Source organism: Nothoprocta perdicaria, unplaced genomic scaffold, assembly GCF_003342845.1.
Source record: "Nothoprocta perdicaria isolate Ctin4 unplaced genomic scaffold, notPer1 scaffold_71, whole genome shotgun sequence".
Classification (NCBI taxonomy): Eukaryota; Metazoa; Chordata; class Aves; order Tinamiformes; family Tinamidae; genus Nothoprocta; species Nothoprocta perdicaria.
The window spans coordinates 2,097,560-2,117,295 of record NW_020455988.1 but is presented as its reverse complement, the minus strand read 5'-3'; the positions used below and the strand labels follow the sequence as shown (position 1 = coordinate 2,117,295).

At 36.8% G+C, this 19,736-nt stretch overlaps 1 protein-coding gene across 2 annotated transcripts in view; it reads left to right on the top strand.

Moving 5' to 3' along the window:
• The window catches only part of GSTCD (glutathione S-transferase C-terminal domain containing), a 44,501-nt gene extending 25,003 nt beyond the window's left edge, over positions 1-19,498 (top strand). Inside the window, exons 6-12 of one of the 2 annotated variants that reach the window (XM_026050878.1) lie at positions 9,559-9,674; positions 9,870-9,914; positions 10,678-10,806; positions 12,579-12,712; positions 14,205-14,235; positions 17,461-17,530; positions 18,669-19,498. In XM_026050878.1, the coding sequence (XP_025906663.1) occupies positions 9,559-9,674; positions 9,870-9,914; positions 10,678-10,806; positions 12,579-12,712; positions 14,205-14,235; positions 17,461-17,530; positions 18,669-18,805 (662 nt within the window). In that variant the 3' untranslated portion in view covers positions 18,806-19,498. Of the gene's footprint in view, positions 1-9,558; positions 9,675-9,869; positions 9,915-10,677; positions 10,807-12,578; positions 12,713-14,204; positions 14,236-15,242; positions 15,305-17,460; positions 17,531-18,668 lie in introns of those variants that run through there. The other variant, XM_026050879.1, reaches the window with a different exon arrangement.
• Positions 19,499-19,736: the final 238 nt, after the last annotated feature.

The following is a 19,736-nucleotide window of genomic DNA, read 5'->3' as shown; positions in this document are numbered from 1 at the left end:
ATTGCTTTGTTTTTTAAGTGAGAGGTAAGCAGTTTTTTGCCTTATTTTTTTTCCTAAAGATCCTGCTAGGATATATTAATATCTAGTAAAGCATTTTGTGAACGTAGAGCTGTTTATTTTTGTGTAAGTTGTTCATCATCCTAATACCATACCATAGGGAATTAATACCATAGGGAACTACTTGCTAAAAAAAAGTGTTTTCTTAAATTGCTTTTAAAATAAGGAAACTCTTTTAGTAAAATTTATTTTCACAATAACTTTTGGAGCTTCTTCTACCTTGCTGCCAATTATTCATGCAGTTTGTTAAAGTGTCTGGGTAGTCCTGCTGTGGCCATGTGTAATGGCTGAGCAAGAAGAGCCTTAGCAGAATCATAGCTCTAACTTGATGTTGTTTGTTAAGGTGATTGAATGGCACGTGCTACTGTGTAATATACACCAAGCCATTGAAACAAACTTTAGTGCTGTCATTTTGTTTAACACATTGTTTCAGTTTAATGTGACAAATGAGCTCCATTTGACTATGTTAATTTTCCATTTGACTTAAGCTGTGTGTCAGAGGGATAGAAGACAGTGCTCAATTTGGTTTTGTCCGTTACTTTTCTGAAGTAGTTTCAATTCAGTAATAATTCATTAATTAAAAAAGAAAATGGCCCTGTAATCACTTGGTCATTAGCTCAAAACAGCTTGAAGTGAAATCAAGCCTGTTGCAGTATGGTTCCTAGCCCATTTGTAACACATCTAGCTGCTGCTTCATGAATAAAATTAAAAGCATATTTCATGATTACATTTTTAACAAATGCTCATGGTAATAAAATGCACATTTATTTCCTGTTTTTCCTTTCTTTGGCAGAGAGGATGGGGATGAACAATGGCATAACAAGCTTAAATTTATATCTCAAGCATTTCTCTACATTGGAAAGATAAAATAAATAAAATAAATCAAAGTACTATAAGTAGTAAGCCTTCCTGGTTTTAGAATTTGGAGTTACTTTGCCTAACTTCTTTTGAAGGAATTTYGGTAGATTAAGGTTCTGATTCCATGTGCATAGTTAGCTTTAGCCGGATGTGTATGACTTACCCTGTTTTCTTCTTTTTAAAAAAGCAAATGGTGGCTTGAATTTCTTGCGTGTAGTTAATCAGAATTTTCCCAAAGAAAAAAAATACTTTCTTGTATGTAAATTGTGTTTTGAAGGGGGGGAAAAAAAAACCAACAAACAATTATTAATGTGAATGATGTGAAGATTTTTTTTTACATTTTCCTTGGATATTAACCATGTTAATTTGATCAAAAGTGCTGATCATGTGAAATTATTTTTTTCTTCAAATGCGAATGTTTTTCCCAGGTGTGACAAKGTTGTTCTTGCAAATAGGTTAGAGTAAACCGGGGATGGGGGAACGCAAAGATTAAATAGGGTGTGTTTTACAGTGGTGTAAATAAACCCTGTTAGACTAAGAAGCATTTTTAGGTCTTTTCCTGGCATTCAGTGGTCAGTGTCTGTTGCCTTCTAACCTGCTGCGCTGGGCTCACACTCTGCTGTCTGTATAATTCTATAATTTATATTATAGAAGGCACCTTATAGTTACTTTTTTTTAAATGGGAGATGTTTTTATTGTAATTAGTTACTTGATTGAAATTTTAACAAGCTTTAAAAATAATAGTTTAGATCTATGGCTTAGGGAAAAGGAAAGTGGAGTTATCTGTCTTCTAGAGATTAATAATAACCTTTTCATTATCAGTGATTTGGGGAAATGCTTTATAGTCTTAGACTGTTTCATGATAATGCACTACAAAAATAACTAGCCCTTGAATATGAAGAGCTGAATTTATTCTGGGCGCACAAGAGAAGATGATTCTCAGAATGATGGAAAAAGGGGATTGAAAATAATGAGTCACATGATTATATCCCTTGTTTAAACATATCAGAGAGCAGGGCAGTATTAAAAATAAAAAAGAAAGGAAGTGAGCAGAGAACAAAGGACAAAAAAAAAAAGGCAGTCCACTCAGTTTCTTATGAAAAAAATCAGTTGTATAAAGGCTCCAAGACCTTGAGTATCTAACAATAAGTGAATAGATAAGAGTGAACAGTATTTTTAATATAGATATTCAATGCAGTTTAAAAGGGTCTGAGATTGTTTTGATGCCTAATGAGAGCAAAATCATTTTGGAAGTCTGACTTTCTGAAGTGCTGGCAGTTCTGAAAAATCATGAAAAATCAATACAGAAGAATTAATACAGAGGGGTTTTTGCTTTTTCATTTATAATGCAGAACTGCACATTGAACCCAAATGTCTCTTGCATAAAAGCACATGCTACCTAACAGGATCAGAGTTGAGTGCAGAGATTGTGATCTAAGATGAAAACTAAAATTACAATAAGGTAAACCAAAACAGTACAGCTTGGTTTAAGGTTGTTTTCAACTTACGCATCTCTGCAACGTAGCTTTGAAGGTCTGTTTTGTATTTGCATTTGTATTTTGCATTTCATAGACCTTATCTCTGGGTTAACTTCTTGAATTACTTCTATAGAATTGAAGGTTGTTTTAAAAGTTTGTTTTGTATTTCTGCTTTATGTTTGTTTCAACTGATTTTGCTTTTTGACACTTGGTTTCAAGTAATGTGTAGAATTTAAAAGACTATTTCAAAGCATGTTTATCAGTTAAGTGTATTTAATTTGTGCCATGATTTACTACATTTACTAGAAGTAATTTAAAGGCGCAGAATAAGGCACAGGTTTAGATTATCACTGCAGAAATTTCTTAAAAGCCATTAAAAACTATTAAATCTTAACTTTTGTTTTTTGGCTAGATAGCACAAATATATATTATTGAATACYAGCTAAGGATATTATATTTCATAAATATTTTCCTTGGCTTATATGAATCTTGGCTAATGATGTTATGTTCCATGAGTATTTTCATTGCTTCCTATATCTCTGAGCCTTGTTAAGCTGAACCCTGCATGCAAGGTTTATTCTGTACTTGAAGGCAAGGGACATTTTAGTCGCTTAGTCACTATCACAGCTTAAGTTCTCATGGATGTTTTAACTAACAGTACCCTCATAAAATTACTGAATATTTAGTTGTGGGTATTCCTATGGTGAGGCATGGTCTGTAGGTCAGTACACCATTTGCTGCCTAGCTTCCTGCAAAGAATTGGCTGCTGTTTAAAAGTCTTAGTTTGAGGCTACATACTAATCTAGAATTACCTCATGCTTTTTCTCTTTTGTAGTGTTATTTTATCCAAGAAACATGTATATTCTCTAAAGGCAGCTGTTCTGGCGAACCTCCCTTCTGGCAGTTACTAAAAATGCACTTTCTTTTTAACTTCTGAAGGCAGATGTTTCTCCAACCTATGCCTGTTTTTAGCTGACTGAAGTTTATGGGAGCTGATTTGTTTCTGCTTTAAGGGAATTTAGAGTCCTGTGTATCTGTTGGCTTCTGAGCAGTTTCTGAAGTACTTAGACGAATGTGAGTTTGAAGGCTCTGGGTTCATGGTACCCATTTTTTCTGTTTTCATCATTTCCCTAAAGCTACTTGTCTGCTTTGGATTGAATATAATAAAGTAATTAAAATAGGCACTAATRTATTCCTTCCTGCAAAGAATGTGATGTTGACAGAGCAGGAAGTCACTGTATAGTTCTCTTGCAAAGTTAATGCGAAGTTTCCATACTGGAGAAAAGTTTAAGGATGACACTAGTATTTAGTTAGATGGCCTTAGGTRACGGCTTGTAACAGTAAAAGGACCCAAAGTGCAAAGCTAAGCTAGAGGTATTGCTGTTTGTCTGTCAGCCAGCTGCTCACGATTTGCTTACTCTTAGACAGGGAGCAAACTGGTTTGTCTTTTGTAATGTTCTTTACAGTCTCTAAGCTGTGTATTAGAGGTGTACTGGACTGGTGCCCACAGTTATTAGATTTTTTTTTCCCATTTAAATCCTGGTCTCTGTTTCAAAGGTTGATGAGAGAGGGTTTATGGGTTTTCCTGGCAATTTGCTTTCGTAAACTATAATAATATAAATAGCCACCCTGCCAGAAGTTGCTTAACACAAGTGAAAGAGGCACTTTATTTTGTTGTTAGAGCCTTGATTAGGCATGAAGTACCAGCAGGGTTCATCCATTGTCTTTAGCATGTAAATGCTACGTGGCATAATCTGATAACTTTCATGTTATTTGAGAAGCATTTCTCCATTGTGTGTGTGAGTGAGAGGGAAGGGGGGGATCTTCACTGTTCTCCTGGAAGTCATTCAGTGCAGTAGTGTTTGTTAGTAATCAACCACTGACTGCTGCAGTGTGGGAGGAAATATTTATGATGTTTGTTTGGTCTCTTTTTTTATAGTGCTATAGTCAGTATTGCAATCAGTTGTGCTCTACCCAAGGTGGAAAGGCTTTGAAAGGGATGGGTTGGCATACTGATAACTGTGAAAAGGAGCAACTCTAGCAGCAGCATTCTGCCAAATGGCACGCTYTATTAATGTGGATAACACATCTATTACAATTCTAAAGGCTGCAGGGGCTCCAGTGTACTCTGTATGAGACCGTTGGTTACCAAACCTGTTCTGTTCTCCTAACACTCAATACTGAAGTTGCTTAACAAGCAGACTGAATTGCACATTTAAGGAGAGATACCATWCAAAATTCTTCAGAAGAAAAGCAGAGTACATGTTGGTTGTGACTACAAYTAATTTACCCAAAGAACCACAAACATCTAAGGAATATTTGGTAACCACACTTAGCTGTGGTGTGCCACCTGCAAAGCTGCATATCTAGCATTCAACAGCTTAGTTATGGAGATCTATGGAACGTAGTTATAGAGAAAGGGCTGGCATCTCAGCCAGTTCTGGCGTATTCATTTCCATCATTGTGCTTGTAATGTGAACAATGAGTAAGGAGCRAGTAGGAAAGGCTTGTGCAAAGGGAAGTGCTAACTGAAAATCACTTTTTCAGTCTGTCGCATATAGTTCTTATGAAAAAAGTCTGTCTGGAAGTTGCAGGAACTTTTGAATGCTGGTGATCAGCATTTACAGTAGTGGGCCTGTAACCAGGCAAAAGTAGATGTTGACTTACTCCAAGTTGGTGACCTGCTTTAAGACTGGATAGAAAACATCCTAGTTTGATAGGTATTCACTGGATTTAATTACACTTAATGTTTAACTTGCAGTTTGCTTTGATTTCCTACTGTAAGCCCCCAAACTGGGCTGGAGAGAGAGGGAGAGAGAAAAAAAAAAAAAAGAGGAGTGGGGGGGAAGGAAAACAGTAAGTAGTCAAACAGTTATATTAATATTGAATTAAAACCTTACGATGGATGTAATTCTAGAATATTTTCTGTGAACTCTTGAATGCTTTTAACATAAACCATATGAATACTAGAGGCACTCATTTTATACAACTACTAAAATTTTCATAAATCTCAGGTTTATACAGGACCAAGCTATATAGGCTGGGATAACTGCAGTGAAACTCGGGCAAAAGAGAAGTTTATAAATTTGGCCTTTCTATGTGTAACTAGTATGGCTTTATTTAGAAGTCCAGGCRTCTTAAAGATGTAGATATTTAATATTCAATGAATTACTAATCTAAAGAATGTATGCATAATATTTTAAGTGTGAGGTTTTTTTRCTTATTTGAAACTTGAGGAGGAGAGTAAAATAATGAGATGACCCAAGTCATAAGATGTCTTTTAAATCTTTGCTTCATCTACATGTTAGCTGTTATTCCTCATTGCACAGAGCTGCTTAGCTCTCTTTCTTAGCTAAGGTTTTGTGTGTTGAGCATATGGTGCTCAGAAAGGACACCTGCTGTCTTCCTGAATGCCCTGGGAATGGGCTGCCTCTTCCAAACCATACTGGTTCCCTGGAGGTAAGATCCCGCTGAACAGCTGCAAGGGGAGACTTTCTGAGTGGAAAAACAGTGTTAGTATTCCCAGACTTGTCAGAGAGCAGTTTATGTTTAAGAAGGGGAGGGGGGAAGTTAAATATGATTCATTTTTAAATAAGTTAATCTTGGGATACATTCCCCTCAATAATATGAAATAGTGTGAAGTTTTCAGTAGGCCATCTTAGTGCTTTGGTTTTATATTCAACCTAATGTATTTCATTATAATTGAGTATTAAATATATTCTATCTATCAAATACAGTTTTTTGGAAGAATGAAATGGTAGTCATCTGATTAGCATCACACTGATCTTTGAGATGCAGAATCATCTGTCCCTGCTTGCATTTGGAAAATAGCATTCTAGTGCACCATTCTTGGAAGAATGGCAACTTGTTGCCAGTGCTTTTAATTTGTGCTTTAGAAGAGTTCAATATAAAGGTTTAAAAACAAGTTGAAAACTTGGAGAGCAATATATCTTTTGATATTACTTGTATTTGATTATTTTATCCCATGTGTATTAGTAACTTCATGGGCGCTACAAGTTCTCTTACACGTGCCAGGAATATTCAAGCGTGTAAACTTACTGGTATTCACAGAATGCATTCTCAGTTGTGAAACACAGCCCAGCTCTACGTTCTTAGGTAGAGCAAGACTCCAGGCAACAAATGCTGGGTTTAGTCGCCCCTTTGTTAGTACAGTCCTCATCAGAGATTTAAAAACACCCTGTTGGAGATCTAATTACTGGTGTGATGAGCTGTACAAAAATAGAAACAAGGTAACCATGAAAATAACCCGTATCTGTTAGCRAAAGATAAATAGCCTGCATGACAAGACTAATGACAATTTCTTCACTTAAATAGGGACTGCTGCTTTTAGGAGTGTGTAGAGCTGTAGCGTTGTGGTATGYGTGTGTTACTTGTGTGTTTTAAAAAGTGTTGATATACCCTGTTACCAACAAGTAAAGGCATGCAAGTCTTCAGGGTATTTCCAAACTTGAGAGTTCCAGAATATGTTGTAATAAAGATCCACTCAGAAAAAGCCTTCCTCAGAAGTGCTAGCACCCATCTGGCTGCTGATTGCYTCTGTTAATAAAAATATTCTTGGGAGGACCTTGATAGCTTTCTGGCTACTTCAAACGGGCATAGTGTATGTTAAGGTAATAGCTAAATACTGGAGAAAATAAAGTTATTGTCTCACTTGCAGTCAAAAATATAAAATCATGGTTTTCCTGAATTTTTTAGCTGATATTTACTTTCTCCAAGCATGAATGAAGAGAGAGTTTAAAAAGGGGAATGTGGTGGGGGCAGGGGGTAAAGGTCAATAAAAATGAAAGGTCCTGAACATTACTACTGTATTGCCATGAAGATTTAGAAACTCTGTCTTAGGTTTATGAATCCAGAAGAAGTATTTTTATTGTGCCTGTTAGTCAAAAATAAAAAACAGAGCTTTCTGGGAATGCATGGCGGTGTGTCAGCTTAGCTCTTACAAAAGGAGCACGGCATTAGGAAAAGAGCACACTTCTCAAGATTTTGTCTTGTAGGGCTGAACTCTCAAGGTATTTTCTCTCATGTGTGGTTTACCTTCAGAGGTCCTGAGAGTGAGCTGTAGGATATTAAGACAGGGGTGTTATAGTTGAATTTGCTGTTTTGCTGAAGTGTCCAGCCAGGCTAATGCTCTCTACTGGTTGTGTCACAGGGCTCTGCATTTCTGTAATCCTAGCTACCAGGCTCAAAATACAGGAGCAGACAAAAGACCTATTGTTTTGAGCTTAGTTTTCTCTGCCTTTTTTAAGGAAACGTATGCTACTTATTATCTTTGCGTTAAGGGAAGATGAAGCCTTGTTCGCTGGTATCAGTGGAGAGTTAACTTTTAAAGAGGTTTTGAAAGATGATAGGCTATTTTTATGTTCTTACTAGTTTAATATTTGGGCATCTTAACTGAAGAGTAAGGAGTAGATCCTGTTAATGCTTTACTTCTGACTTCATTGAGTTTTTGAACCTCTTTTGTGGCTTTGCATAGGAGGAAGATTTGATGTTGTTTTTTAAGGAGTTAACCTGGAAAGTCTTAGGGTTGGATAGTAAGAACAGGGAAGTAGGAGCATGTGTGTGCTTGAATTTTTGTGCTGGTTGTTGCTTGACAGGTGTGGGTTGGCCGCCTTTGTTTTACAGGAAACGTAGYTCAGAAGAACACTTGTATTCCTGTGTTGAGATGGAGGAACTGGAAACAGAGTTCATTGCCTGGTCGCTCTTCTAATTAAGAAAATTGAAGAGGAGGGTGATACAAAAGTCACTGGAAGAAAAAGGCATTTACAACAAATCCCATTAAATTAATTGCAGAGGTTACTTTAGCTCAGGATGCCTTGAATAAGTGAAGGCTATTTACAAGGGCAGCTTACAACTTTATGCTATGAAAGAGCTTTAAGAACATTCAGGATTTGAATTGGACAAAAGAAAGAAAAAGRAGGTTGTTTTGGTTGAAGTAAAACCACAGTTTTATCACTGTCCACACTCGGTGGTTAAAAACATGCTCAAATTTGGCAGCCTCTTCCTGCTGTGTAATCAGCCAAACCGCGATATTGTACGTGGGCAGCTTCTAGTGGGCTTCTAAGAAAGCAGTGTGAGTTGAGAGGTCTGTACTTGTTTGGCTGCTCCCCTTGCTTATCAGATAAAGTGCAAACATGTCCTAATACCTCCGTAAAAGGGGAAGGCGTGTAGCCATTCCTTTTTATGTTGTGGAACAACAACTCTTTTTATTAAGCGCTTTATCAGTTGTAGCTGAAATAATTGAAGCAACAACTGCAAGATCTGTTGGTTCATGARGACAGACCCCAACCTGTGTTATGAAGATAAAAGTCCCTATTAAACATGCCCCTGTACCATAGATGCACTGTAGCATGTTGGGGTATAGCTCATGAATGTGAATCAGATTTTGTCTGTCTTTTTGTGTTTCGATCCTGGTAGTTTCAGTGGGAATTAAATCTAAAGATGTGTCGCAGCTATTTTTCTAAACCCAAARTATCCACTGTGGCGCATGTACATGTATGTGTGTGCATATACATGCACATGTAAATGCAGCTGCTGTGTGCATTTGGGAGTTGCAGCACACATGAAGTATCAGATTTTCTTCAGGCATTAGTGTTGCAATATTTGTCTCCCTTAAATTATGGGCTTGATCTCTCAAGCTGAATTTCAAGCTCTTTGACAAATACCTTGACAGCCCTTCATTTTCACACACGCTGGAAAGTCTCCATCTTCCATTGACTCAGTTAAAATTGTAGCTGTTGGAAGCTGTTTGAATATCAGCATATCACAGAGGCATGAAAGCTGAGGCAATCTATGGAGTAGTTCACAGAAATTTGATGCACAAGAGGAGCTATGGTTTTTGGTAGAGAAACTTAAATAAAACCTTTGGTTTGTGGAATTTCCTTCTCTGGAGATGTTCAAAACCTGCTTGGGTGCAATCCTGTGCCACATGTTCCAGGTGACCCYACATGTACAGGRGAGTTGGACTGGATGATCTCTACAGGTCCCCTACAACTGTAATGATCCTGTGAAATTTGATTATATTTTGTTAATATKGCTTACAATTTAGAAGAACCTGTACCTTTTTTCTTTCTCCTTGGCCATAATTAAAATTATCAATATTGAGACTTACTGATTACTAATCAGGCATTTTCTCTGTCATCCTCAGGAAAGATGTCCAGAGATCGAGCTCTGAGGAAACAGCAGCAGTTGAATAATTTGATAGCAGCGGTGAAAAAGCTTGCTAAGCCTGGAGATGTGATTGTGGATTTTTGCAGTGGAGGGGTAAGGCATATTTTCTTTGAGATACAGTTTATTTTGGCTGTCKTCTTTGAAGGTTACTGAAGTACAAAAAGCACAAAAGCACAAACTCTGCARTTTTAGCTGTTTTCAGAGTTTCTGTTGATGGTTATGGGATGCTCAGCCTGAAATGGGTCAAGAGCAGGTATATTGAAAAATGTTTTTTATTTATTTTTACAGGGCCATGTTGGAATTGTTCTTGCTCACATGATGCCATCATGTCAGGTAAGTTCTAAGAAAGAAGTACAGATGATGTAAGCTTCTGATCTCTGAAAATCCTAATGCATTCAAAGCATGTAAGTGTGAAGACATAACTGCTAACTTTTAGGTTTATGATCTTTTATTTTAGGTTATGAGAAAGTCTTTATTRGCACATGTAAAGGTATTTATTACATTGCATTATTTGGCAAAAGAGGAGATACCCCCCCCTGAGAATGCAAATTTAGAAAAATGGACACATCCTTTTAAGCCTAAATTAGAGAGCAATTCAAAATTGTTTGGAAAAAGCTACCTCAAAGCTGTGACCAGCCTAAGGTCTTGTCGCTAAAGTTTTTTTTTCACAAAACTGTCATTGAAACCTCTAATGCTAGCCACTAATTCGGAGGAAAATGTTTCTTTGTCCTAATAACGAATTTGAGACAAAAGTCAAGAAAGTAGCATTAGAGTTGAATCATCCAGTCTTCAATCAAACCGACAAAAGCAAATACCTGGCAACAGAGGAGATTTAAATGCAAAACCTCTGCAGATTTTTTTCCCCCAAAATGCTGGCAGGTGTGCCTATAGGAAACACTCACCAGCTGTTTGATATTAGTATGTCTTAAATGCCTTCACTTGCTGTTGAGTTCCCTGATAGATCACTCTGGAGGAGATCTCAAGTTCTGCCACAAGCAGTTGGGGAAGTTTTCTTAACTACAAAGTTTTGTGCTTATTGGTGATATACTTTGATTTGCCTATACTTTTGCCTTACTGCCCTGTGTGTAAAACCTAGGTGGTGCTCATAGAAAATAAGGAATTGTCACTGATTCGTGCTAAAGAGAGAAGTGATGAACTAGGCTTAAACAACATTTGGTTCATTCAAGCAAATTTGGATTATTTTAATGGGACTTTTAATATTGGGGTAAGTGAGAGATTATTTTTCATTATATTTTGGTCAATTACTCTTAATTATAATTTGTTGAGAAAAGAAATGATATGTTCTTACAGACAGGTATTTCTACTATATGAAGCACTGTTGTTATAAATAGTAATGAGTAAGATTGCTATTTATTATTTGTTGCAAATAGGCATCACTTTCCTCATTATGTGAAGAGGAAAGGAAGAAATGTCTGTTCCAGTCCTGGGTTAGTCATACTATTTTAAAATTAGTGATTTATTAGCAGATATACTCTAGAGAGGGTGTTGAAGGGCAGAAAAGGCTATTGTCACTTGGAATTACCCAGAGCCATGTATTTTTGACAGTAATGACAGTAAATGCATTTAAAAGGAAAGACTATACTAGGCAAAACTGAAAGCAAATTACCATGTGGGAGAGATTATTATGTTAACTGCGTAAGTATATTTATTGTGAAAGGTATACWCAAGCCAGATTTATAAAGGCAGATTCATATCCTAATTTTGCAGGACTCATGTTGAGTGCTCCTCAGTCAAAAGGTGTTATTCTGGCTCTTGATTTTAGATATTTTGCCATTATTGTAAATGAGCAGATCACAGCAGGGACCTGGCTTCTGCAGTTCTCTAGATGTGTTTAATGCTGCTTCAGGGCATCCATGTCCGCTTGCAGAAGTCAGTCATGTGAATGTCTGTCTCTCCACAGTTCCCCAGCCCTACTGAAGGATAAGGCATAACCAGTCTTGTATCTCTGTAAAGATTCCTGTCTTCTAGGGTGATCTTCTGTAAATAGAATGTGAGCTTTTATAGCCTGCCCCTAGCTTTTAGTGGTCAGTCTTTTCCATAAATCATCTCTCCAAGGACCTGCTGTGGCTGTAGCTTAGGCTGTGTGAGTGTGAAGGTTGATGGTACAGATGGGCAAACTAATGCTGTTTGACTGTTTGATTTGGTTATTTAAAAAGAAATACAGTGCASAAAAAAGAATCATGTTATTCCAGTTCTTCCAAGTATAAATTTCCAGTTCTCTTGCTTTATTCTGTGCAAATTGTCACACAAATCTCTCAGTGGATGAGCCCTAGCTCTGTTTCAGAAAAATCAGTCTCATGAATAATTTACTAAATTCTTTGTACAAAATGTTTAACTATAGTTTATCAGTAAAATCTGTTTCCAATTTTGTGTTCATTTTTGTCTTTGTCTCGTTTTAAAGTTAACACTAAGTATTTGTTTGAAGTTTTTATTAAAATAGGAAGTATTATGTACTTGAGCTTTACGGCAAGAAATATTAAGTGTGTGTCAATTTCAGTGCTTGCTTCTCTTAATGGTTTTGCAGCGCTTTGTTTTTTCTTAGTGAAATCCAACTTTGAAACATCTTTGAATTTTAGATGCTTGTTTGTTTGAAATAAACAACAATGAGTTGATCACTCAACAGTGATTGAGTTTTATACTTCAGTGTTTTCTGGAGCTATGTTGTCAATTGAATTGACAGAATGATGCAGTTCACTTGTCAARTGTTTTTGATGACTGACCCTTTTTCAGTGTTGACAGCTCTTTAAGTGGAGGGGTCATGAAGATTCTTTGACACAGAAATAAAAGAAATGAAAAGCWGAGAAGAACGAAGTCTTTGCCTTAGTATCTTTCACTGCAGACCCTCTTATTTAAGTAACTCATTCAGTAAAGAATATGCTGCATCGGGATTTTATATACAATGTTACTATAAAACTGTCTTCCCCCACCCCCTCCTTTTTTTTTCTTTTTTTTTTTTTTCCTCCTTCTGTGCCACAGGTAGCTCTGCATGCCTGTGGTGTGGCCACGGACATGGTGATTGAGCACTGCATCAAGGCTCAGGCAGCCTTTGTCGTCTGCCCGTGTTGTTATGGCTTCATTCAAAACACAGTGAAGTTCTCATATCCACAAAGGTAAGTTAAAGCTGACAAAATAAATTTTAAAATGCCAATAAAAAGGAGGAAGAAACTGCTTAAAGATTACAAGTACAGCTTTGAAACTATTTGCAAATGTCCAGGCTAAATAGGTTCACATTTAATAAAACTGYCTCTTCCTCTGGCCCTTTGCAGATGTACCCTAGAAAGGGAGATGCATTATTAATTCCTGGAATATCTCTCTGGATTTATCTATTCATAGCATTTCACAAAGGCTTTATAGCATCAATACAGTAGGTAGAGTGCTTGGAAATATGTGTAATATACAGCCCTCTTATCTTGAAATCACGCTGTTAATAAAAGATGTATGAGAGGTACTGTAAGAAGGGGAACTGACAGCTTTATGTTAGGGAAAGATGTAAGCAATTAAATGGGTCTGCTTTATACCACAGTTTACTGCTTATTAAACTCTTCTGATTTATGCTCAAGTAGACAAGCTCACCTGTATTTCAGTTAGTATTTCTAATATTTCTTCAGCGTATCGTGTAGATTCTGTCTTCTCCAAATCAGTCATTTTTGAGATGCCTCTATTTGTTTGGCTTAAGAATTTTAATATTTCTGATGTAATTTAGAAGACACATAAATTGGCAGAAGATAGTCTTATACTGTGCAGAATAAATATTTATATTTTTCAGTTGAATAAACTTTACATTTAACTATGTTTTCTTAGTCAATGGGATTCTTTCATCTGTTTATAAACATTCCCTTTTTTTTGTCTTCAAGCACAGTAAAATGCCACCTCTTAAGGAGGAAGTGTGTGTGTGGGGGAGGAACAGCGAACCCTTCTAAATTTATTGGGGATGTAACTCTTCCCTTGCTTATCTTAAAATTGACTAGATGCTGTTTAACTTTTGGCCAGTCATATCTTTAGGTTGTGAAGACTGCCCTTCCTGTTAGGAATCTTTTGTTGATGAGGATGATGTAAGAATATAAATTGTTGCAGTTTTGTGTTTGTTAACATTTTGAGTCTAAAGCCTTAGCTGTTGTGGAAATATGTGGTTCATAGCACACCAAGCCAAGCTTGAGTTACAATTTAGGCTTTTTTCCTTTCTTCCTAACATAATAGGATTGGAAAACATAATAGGCTGTYCCTATATATTGCCAGATTCATACTCATTATCATCCTAGAGATAACTTGCTTTTGTGATAAAAATATGTAAGACTTATGCATGCTTACAGGTTGTATACATGCAAAACAAAGTATTAATGTGAAATGTGAAAAAAAGGTAAATTTCTGCAACATTATGGTTTAGATGGAATTTCTATGAAGAATGAAGTAGAAAAAATAAAATGACACCTAATATGCTTGTCTGTTCTAGTAAATTGGAACTGTTGTAGCTTTTTGCATGCTTTTATGTAGGCTGTAGATATGTCTGTTTTGATCAAAATGTAGCCAAATATCTAAGGACTGCTTCTATTTTTTATCTGCCTTTTTTAGTGTTAATTGAATTGGTCTTTTTTTCTTTTTCAGCCATCAATTCAAAGCCATTTTATCCTACAAGGTATGTAAAAGTTACTCCTGTGGGTTGGGGAGGGGGCGGCGGGTTATGTGCCCCTTTCTGCCTGTATAAATGTACAGTAACCTTTAATGTGGGATTACTGCTTCTAGTGATCTTGTTTTCTGATAAACACCAGCTTTCTCCCTCTAAGTTATGCCTAGAAGATTGGACATTGAGTAGGAAGAGGTGATACTCTTCAAGATGGTGTAGTTTTTAAAACTTAATTCAAAAGGATACTGAAATTGTTCAAATGTGTTTGCTGTAGCATGAGATTAAACCAACACATACTTACCCTCTAATCAACTTTTATTAGCAGCTGTGGTTCAATAGTTCATGTGGAAACAGTAGAGACTTCATTGTCTTAGAAGAGGTTTTTAAGTAATTCTTGAGCTAGTGCTTGTGTTCTATAAGGATATCTGTGGTTTTGTGTTTAAAGATTTGAAGTGGAAATACTATCATTTTTGTTTTTTCTTCTCTTAAATTCAGCACCTTAATCTTAATTGGCATAATATTCTAAAGAGCTTAATCCTAAAACTCATTTGACATTTGAGAAACCTGTGTTTCTCACCTGTGTACAAAATCAAGGAAACCTAGCTTAGGATAGTGTGTGTAATCATACTAAAAGTTAGCAACATTTTTTTTTCTTAACCTGTTAATCAATGCAGGTTTAAATCACAGCCCTTACCACCACAGTAGAAGTTACAGCATCTTTTGTTTTGCGGAAGTGCCTAAGGGGCCAAAAACAATGTTAAAAATATTGCTTTTCTTAATAATGTAAGAGAATATACCAATGTACCCTGGGCTGGATGGTGCCTCAGATAATCCTAGCTATAAATAACTCTTATATATTCCTAGCTGTATGTGATTTTTATATTTCCTATTAATAAATTGTTGAGGGTTATTGGCCAGTAGCCAAAGATGCCATGTGTTACCCAGACACGGACTGAGTCTTTCCCCCGTTCCCTTCCGCGTTCCTAATTTAAATTCATTTCTCTTATCTTCCATTTTAGTGAGATCTAAAAAGACATCTAGAAGTGTGSCAAATCCCAAACTTTTTTTTTAAATGAGAACATTATGCTGAAATTTGTTAGTTTATAGCTGCAAAGAATTTTACCATGATACATTTGAAGACTGCTTTGCTTCCTGTAGGAGAATTGGAAAGTAGAAATCAATTACTTTTGAAATACAGTTTTGAAAGCTTACTAGAACTTGATGGTGTTGGAGAAAGCAAGTTACTGTTTATSCACATGCACAGCTTGGCAGTTAATATTTCTAAAGTAGCAAAGGTTATAATTATAATTCTCATATCTGCTGACCGAGAGCGTGACAATTTACCCAACTGGGTCATGGGAGAATGATGTAGGCATAACTCTCACTTCAGCTGTTCAGATTAACTTTAGAAAGTGAAGGCTTTTTTGCATGTTTGGGAATGAATCCAGGTGTTCAGGCTCACCTGGAATCCAGTGCATGGAAACGCAGCAGCGGCTTGGGGGTGCCCAGAGCCCGGCTGGCTCTGTGCTGACTTGTCCCTTCCCGCTCCAAAGCCAGTCTGTCCCAGCCCCTTTTTCTCCCTGCCTGTCTAACAGCAGCCGCACTGCTGCTACCTTCCCTCTCTTGCAGTAGTTGCTTAAATGTTGGTTAAATGTTCTTGGACCTTCTGTACTACACAAATAACTATTCTTAAATTACACTGAGCAAAACATATGCCAAATCCAAACATGTTGTAGTATGTTCTTGTCTTTCTTACATGTTTGTTAAAAACTGTGAGCAAAAAATGCTTCTGTAGATCAGCTGTATTAGGGAAGAAACTTCCCTGTCTCTCAAGATGTTGTCATTAAGATCAGTAATCTCTGAGTTTCAAGGAGCAAAAATGTTTCAATACAAAAGGTAAAATTTGTGAGCAACCTTTTTTACAATTGGATGACTAGAAAATCTGTGTATTGGAGCATACTGTAGAAGGAGCTGTCATCTTGATTTAATAAAGACAGGATTTCTTTCAGTTGTTTTTTTGTGAAATGCAGACTTTTAAATGTTTATTGGAACATTGGAATAAAAGTGTCATTAGTTGAAGTTGCTGTCTCTACATTCATTACAAGAAMCAAACCTTTAAAATAGCCACTGTTAGATGAGAATCAAAGAATATTTTCTTTTGATGGGAGAGAGACAATCTCATTTTTCAAAACCGGCTCTGGAAGCTTTTGGCTTTGCATGGCAGAGCTTCTCTGTTTCTCTTGTTTCCTCAGGGGAGATTTGAGGAGGTTGCACATTTCTCAAAAGGTTCTCAATATCAGTCTTCATGCTTAATATTGTCACTGTCTCAAATAGCACAGTTGTCATTAGAGCATCATTTCCATTGCTATATCTTTTGAAGGCTTTTTCCCTCACCATCTGGTTAACTCACCTTCCTTTAGTTTGGTTGCCTTTGAGGAATCATTTGGTGATCCACCATAGGTGGATGGCTTTGAAGGCGAGTGAGGATGGTGTTCTGGGCCGCCTCTGCAGCGGGGCAGGCGGGGATGGAGGCRAGTGCTAAACCTCCACTGCACCGGGTTCCTGGGCAGCAGGGAAGGAAGAAATCACCAGTGTGTCTTGGAAGCCTCACATAAAGCTTTAAGTCAAATAGGGTAATTTGCAAGTGATTTATGTTCATTTTGAGGCATGAAAAGTTTCCATGCACAGACAGATCTGCTTCACCTTTAGGTTGATCCTTTATTGATTTGGTGGAGCAGAGGAAATTTTTTCCCAGCAAGGTGATTCTTCCTGGATTCTGATAACTACTTAGAATTTTTAAATAGGAGAAACATCCAGCCTTYAAAATTGCCTATCTTGACTGCTCAGTAATGTGGATATACTGTCTGGTGTTGACTGTGCTAAAAGAAGGCTGTGTTGCTCCTCAGTAGTTGAAGGAAACATTAGTCTGTGGCATGCCTCTGACGAATGCTGTCTCTTACAGCTTACATCCAGTTCCACTGCTGTGGGGAACTGCAGGAATTGGAGCCAGGAGCTAACACTGTAAGAAGAAATGGGGGATTGTGTGTAAATCAAGTGTTTATAATCACTTTCAGAAGCAAAAGCAGCATCGAGATTAGGATTTACACACAGATAATTTTTCTATCAGTCTTCAACTGGGAGCTTTTTTTTTGTATTTTATTATGTTTAATCATCTCTTTCTTATGCTCTTTAGAAAAGTGGGAAGGCATTGAATTAAATTCTTTATCTTTTTCCTAGGAGCACATGATTCTTTGCAGATTTGCAGATCAGACAGCTGTTCAGCTTCCACCTGAACGCCGGTCAATAGGTATGGATTTCTACAGAGCAACGGTTGCGTAGACTGTATAGTAGTGTGCCTATCTTCTTTTATAAAAGAAGAAATAATTTGTTTATCAAAACAGTGTTAAGTTGCTGTCTTCTTATTACACTGAAAAACATGAATCTTCTCAGGTTTTTCTCCCTTGCTCTTGCATGCTATGGTAGTTGAAACTTCCCTTCAGATTTTTAAATATGAGCAGGGGTCTAACATTGTATTTTACTGGTTTTTACTGCATCTGTACCTGTTTCTTCTCCCATCATTCCCTTTCCATCTTATTGACTTGAATATTTTTGCAGTGTTTAAATTCTAATGACGTAAAAATCAGTGAAAATAAAAACAAAATTTGAAATAAGCAAAATAAAGTAATTCATTGTGTCCAAGCTTCTGGTATTCTTTACTAGACTTAAGGGTCATAATATACTCTTGTATGATATTTATGTTATGATGGAAGCTATAAACTAGCTTCCAGCTTAGTAAAGAGAGATAAAGGGATGGAAACTCGCTGGAGATAACTGCATTCTTGGCTTGCCAAAAAAAAAAAAAACTTAAAGCCTATCAAAGCTATTGGAACAAATAATCATAATGTTCTTTTGAAAAACAAAACTTTATTTGAAGAATCCCAAATATCCAACCAGTGTGAAAAGGCAAAAAAAACAAAAACAAAACAACAAAAAAAGGACTACTGTATCTGTTGTACTGAAATCCAAAGATCCCTTCAACCTCTGCAGAGCAGCTAGCAGATTCATACCAGAACACATAATGTGGCTACTGAAGTTCTTTATATATTCAAGGGAAACAAGAAAGTAATTACAGAGAATAGTTCAAAATATCTGATCTATATCATGATGTTAACAAAATGAATACTCTTATATTCCTGTTTAGAAGGAACACTCATGGGTCTCCCTTTCGTCTCTCAACCAAGATATATTAAAATGTCCTGTCAAGAAAGAGATAGAAACATTGACTTTGTCTATTTGAAGCAGGAATAATCTTGACAGTTTAAGTAGATTAGAATTTTTTTGTTTGTTTACTGATATGCTTTTCTGATGTTGAATGTTGAAGTACATGTTTCTGGTAGGTGGCTTATGTTTTTAGATATTTTATGTTCTCTTTGCTCTTGTTTTAGGAAAGCAGTGTATGGGSCTTGTGGATCTGGATCGGGCATGGGCTGCAGAAGGACGAAATTATTCTGTCCAAGTGATATCTATGGAGCCGGAGAGTTGTTCCCCGAAGAACAATATGCTTGTGGGCATCCCTGCTTAGAGTGTGAAACTTGCATTTAATTTGAAGTTGGACATAAATCCTGGGTGCATAATGACATCCAGCAGATACGAGCAGCGCTGGGAGCCAGACGTCATGTGCCTTGACCATTGTGTTTGGAAAAAGGCAGCAGCAGGACGAGCGCACTGCCTGCTGAGCMTCACAAGTTGTACTTGTACTGTTTCATTAAGCAGCTTTTGCTTCTCTTTCTGGGAAGTTTCTCAATCTGAAACCTGTCCGTAGAATCATATCCACCAGCAAAAGTTCAAAAGAGAGAGTTGGTCTTCTTGAAGTGAAAGTGATTTCCTTTCACTAAAGCTGTCTTGGCTGCCTCAGAAATTCATTCATGTTCAAAACAGCATTTGTTGAGTGCTGCTCTGCCTATGGGCAGAACATTTATCTGCCAATAACTTTTCCTATGTGGTTACAGGTTCAGGACATCTGAGAATGCTGCCGTGGATTAGTTTAAATGTGTTTCAAATCTCATCAGTGTGAATGTATCTTCAGTGCGTGTTGCAAATAGACAGCAAAAGATGTTGGATGGAAAAGAGACCTTGAAATATTCTATTCCTTATAGAAGTTATATTTTTAAAAGTTATAAATATTTGTTTTAGATTTTTTTATATGAAGTCTGAAGGACTCTGCCCACTGTTTTATATGGAAGCACAAAGGGATGCAGGTAGATATGATTTCAGACTTTAGCCTCAGTTATTGAGTAGATAATGTTGTGGTACTCTTTTGAAAGTTTTTATAATCAGAGAGTTGGAGATTGGAAGGACAGAGTGTCGCTGTCGTGGCAGACTAATGACACCTGGTCAAAATAATTAGAGAGAGAATAGAGAGAGAGCAAAATAGAGAGAGAGAGAGAGAGAGAGAGAGAGAGAGAGAGAAAGCGCTTTATTAAGCTATAAGTGTTCTTTTATATGTTTTATGT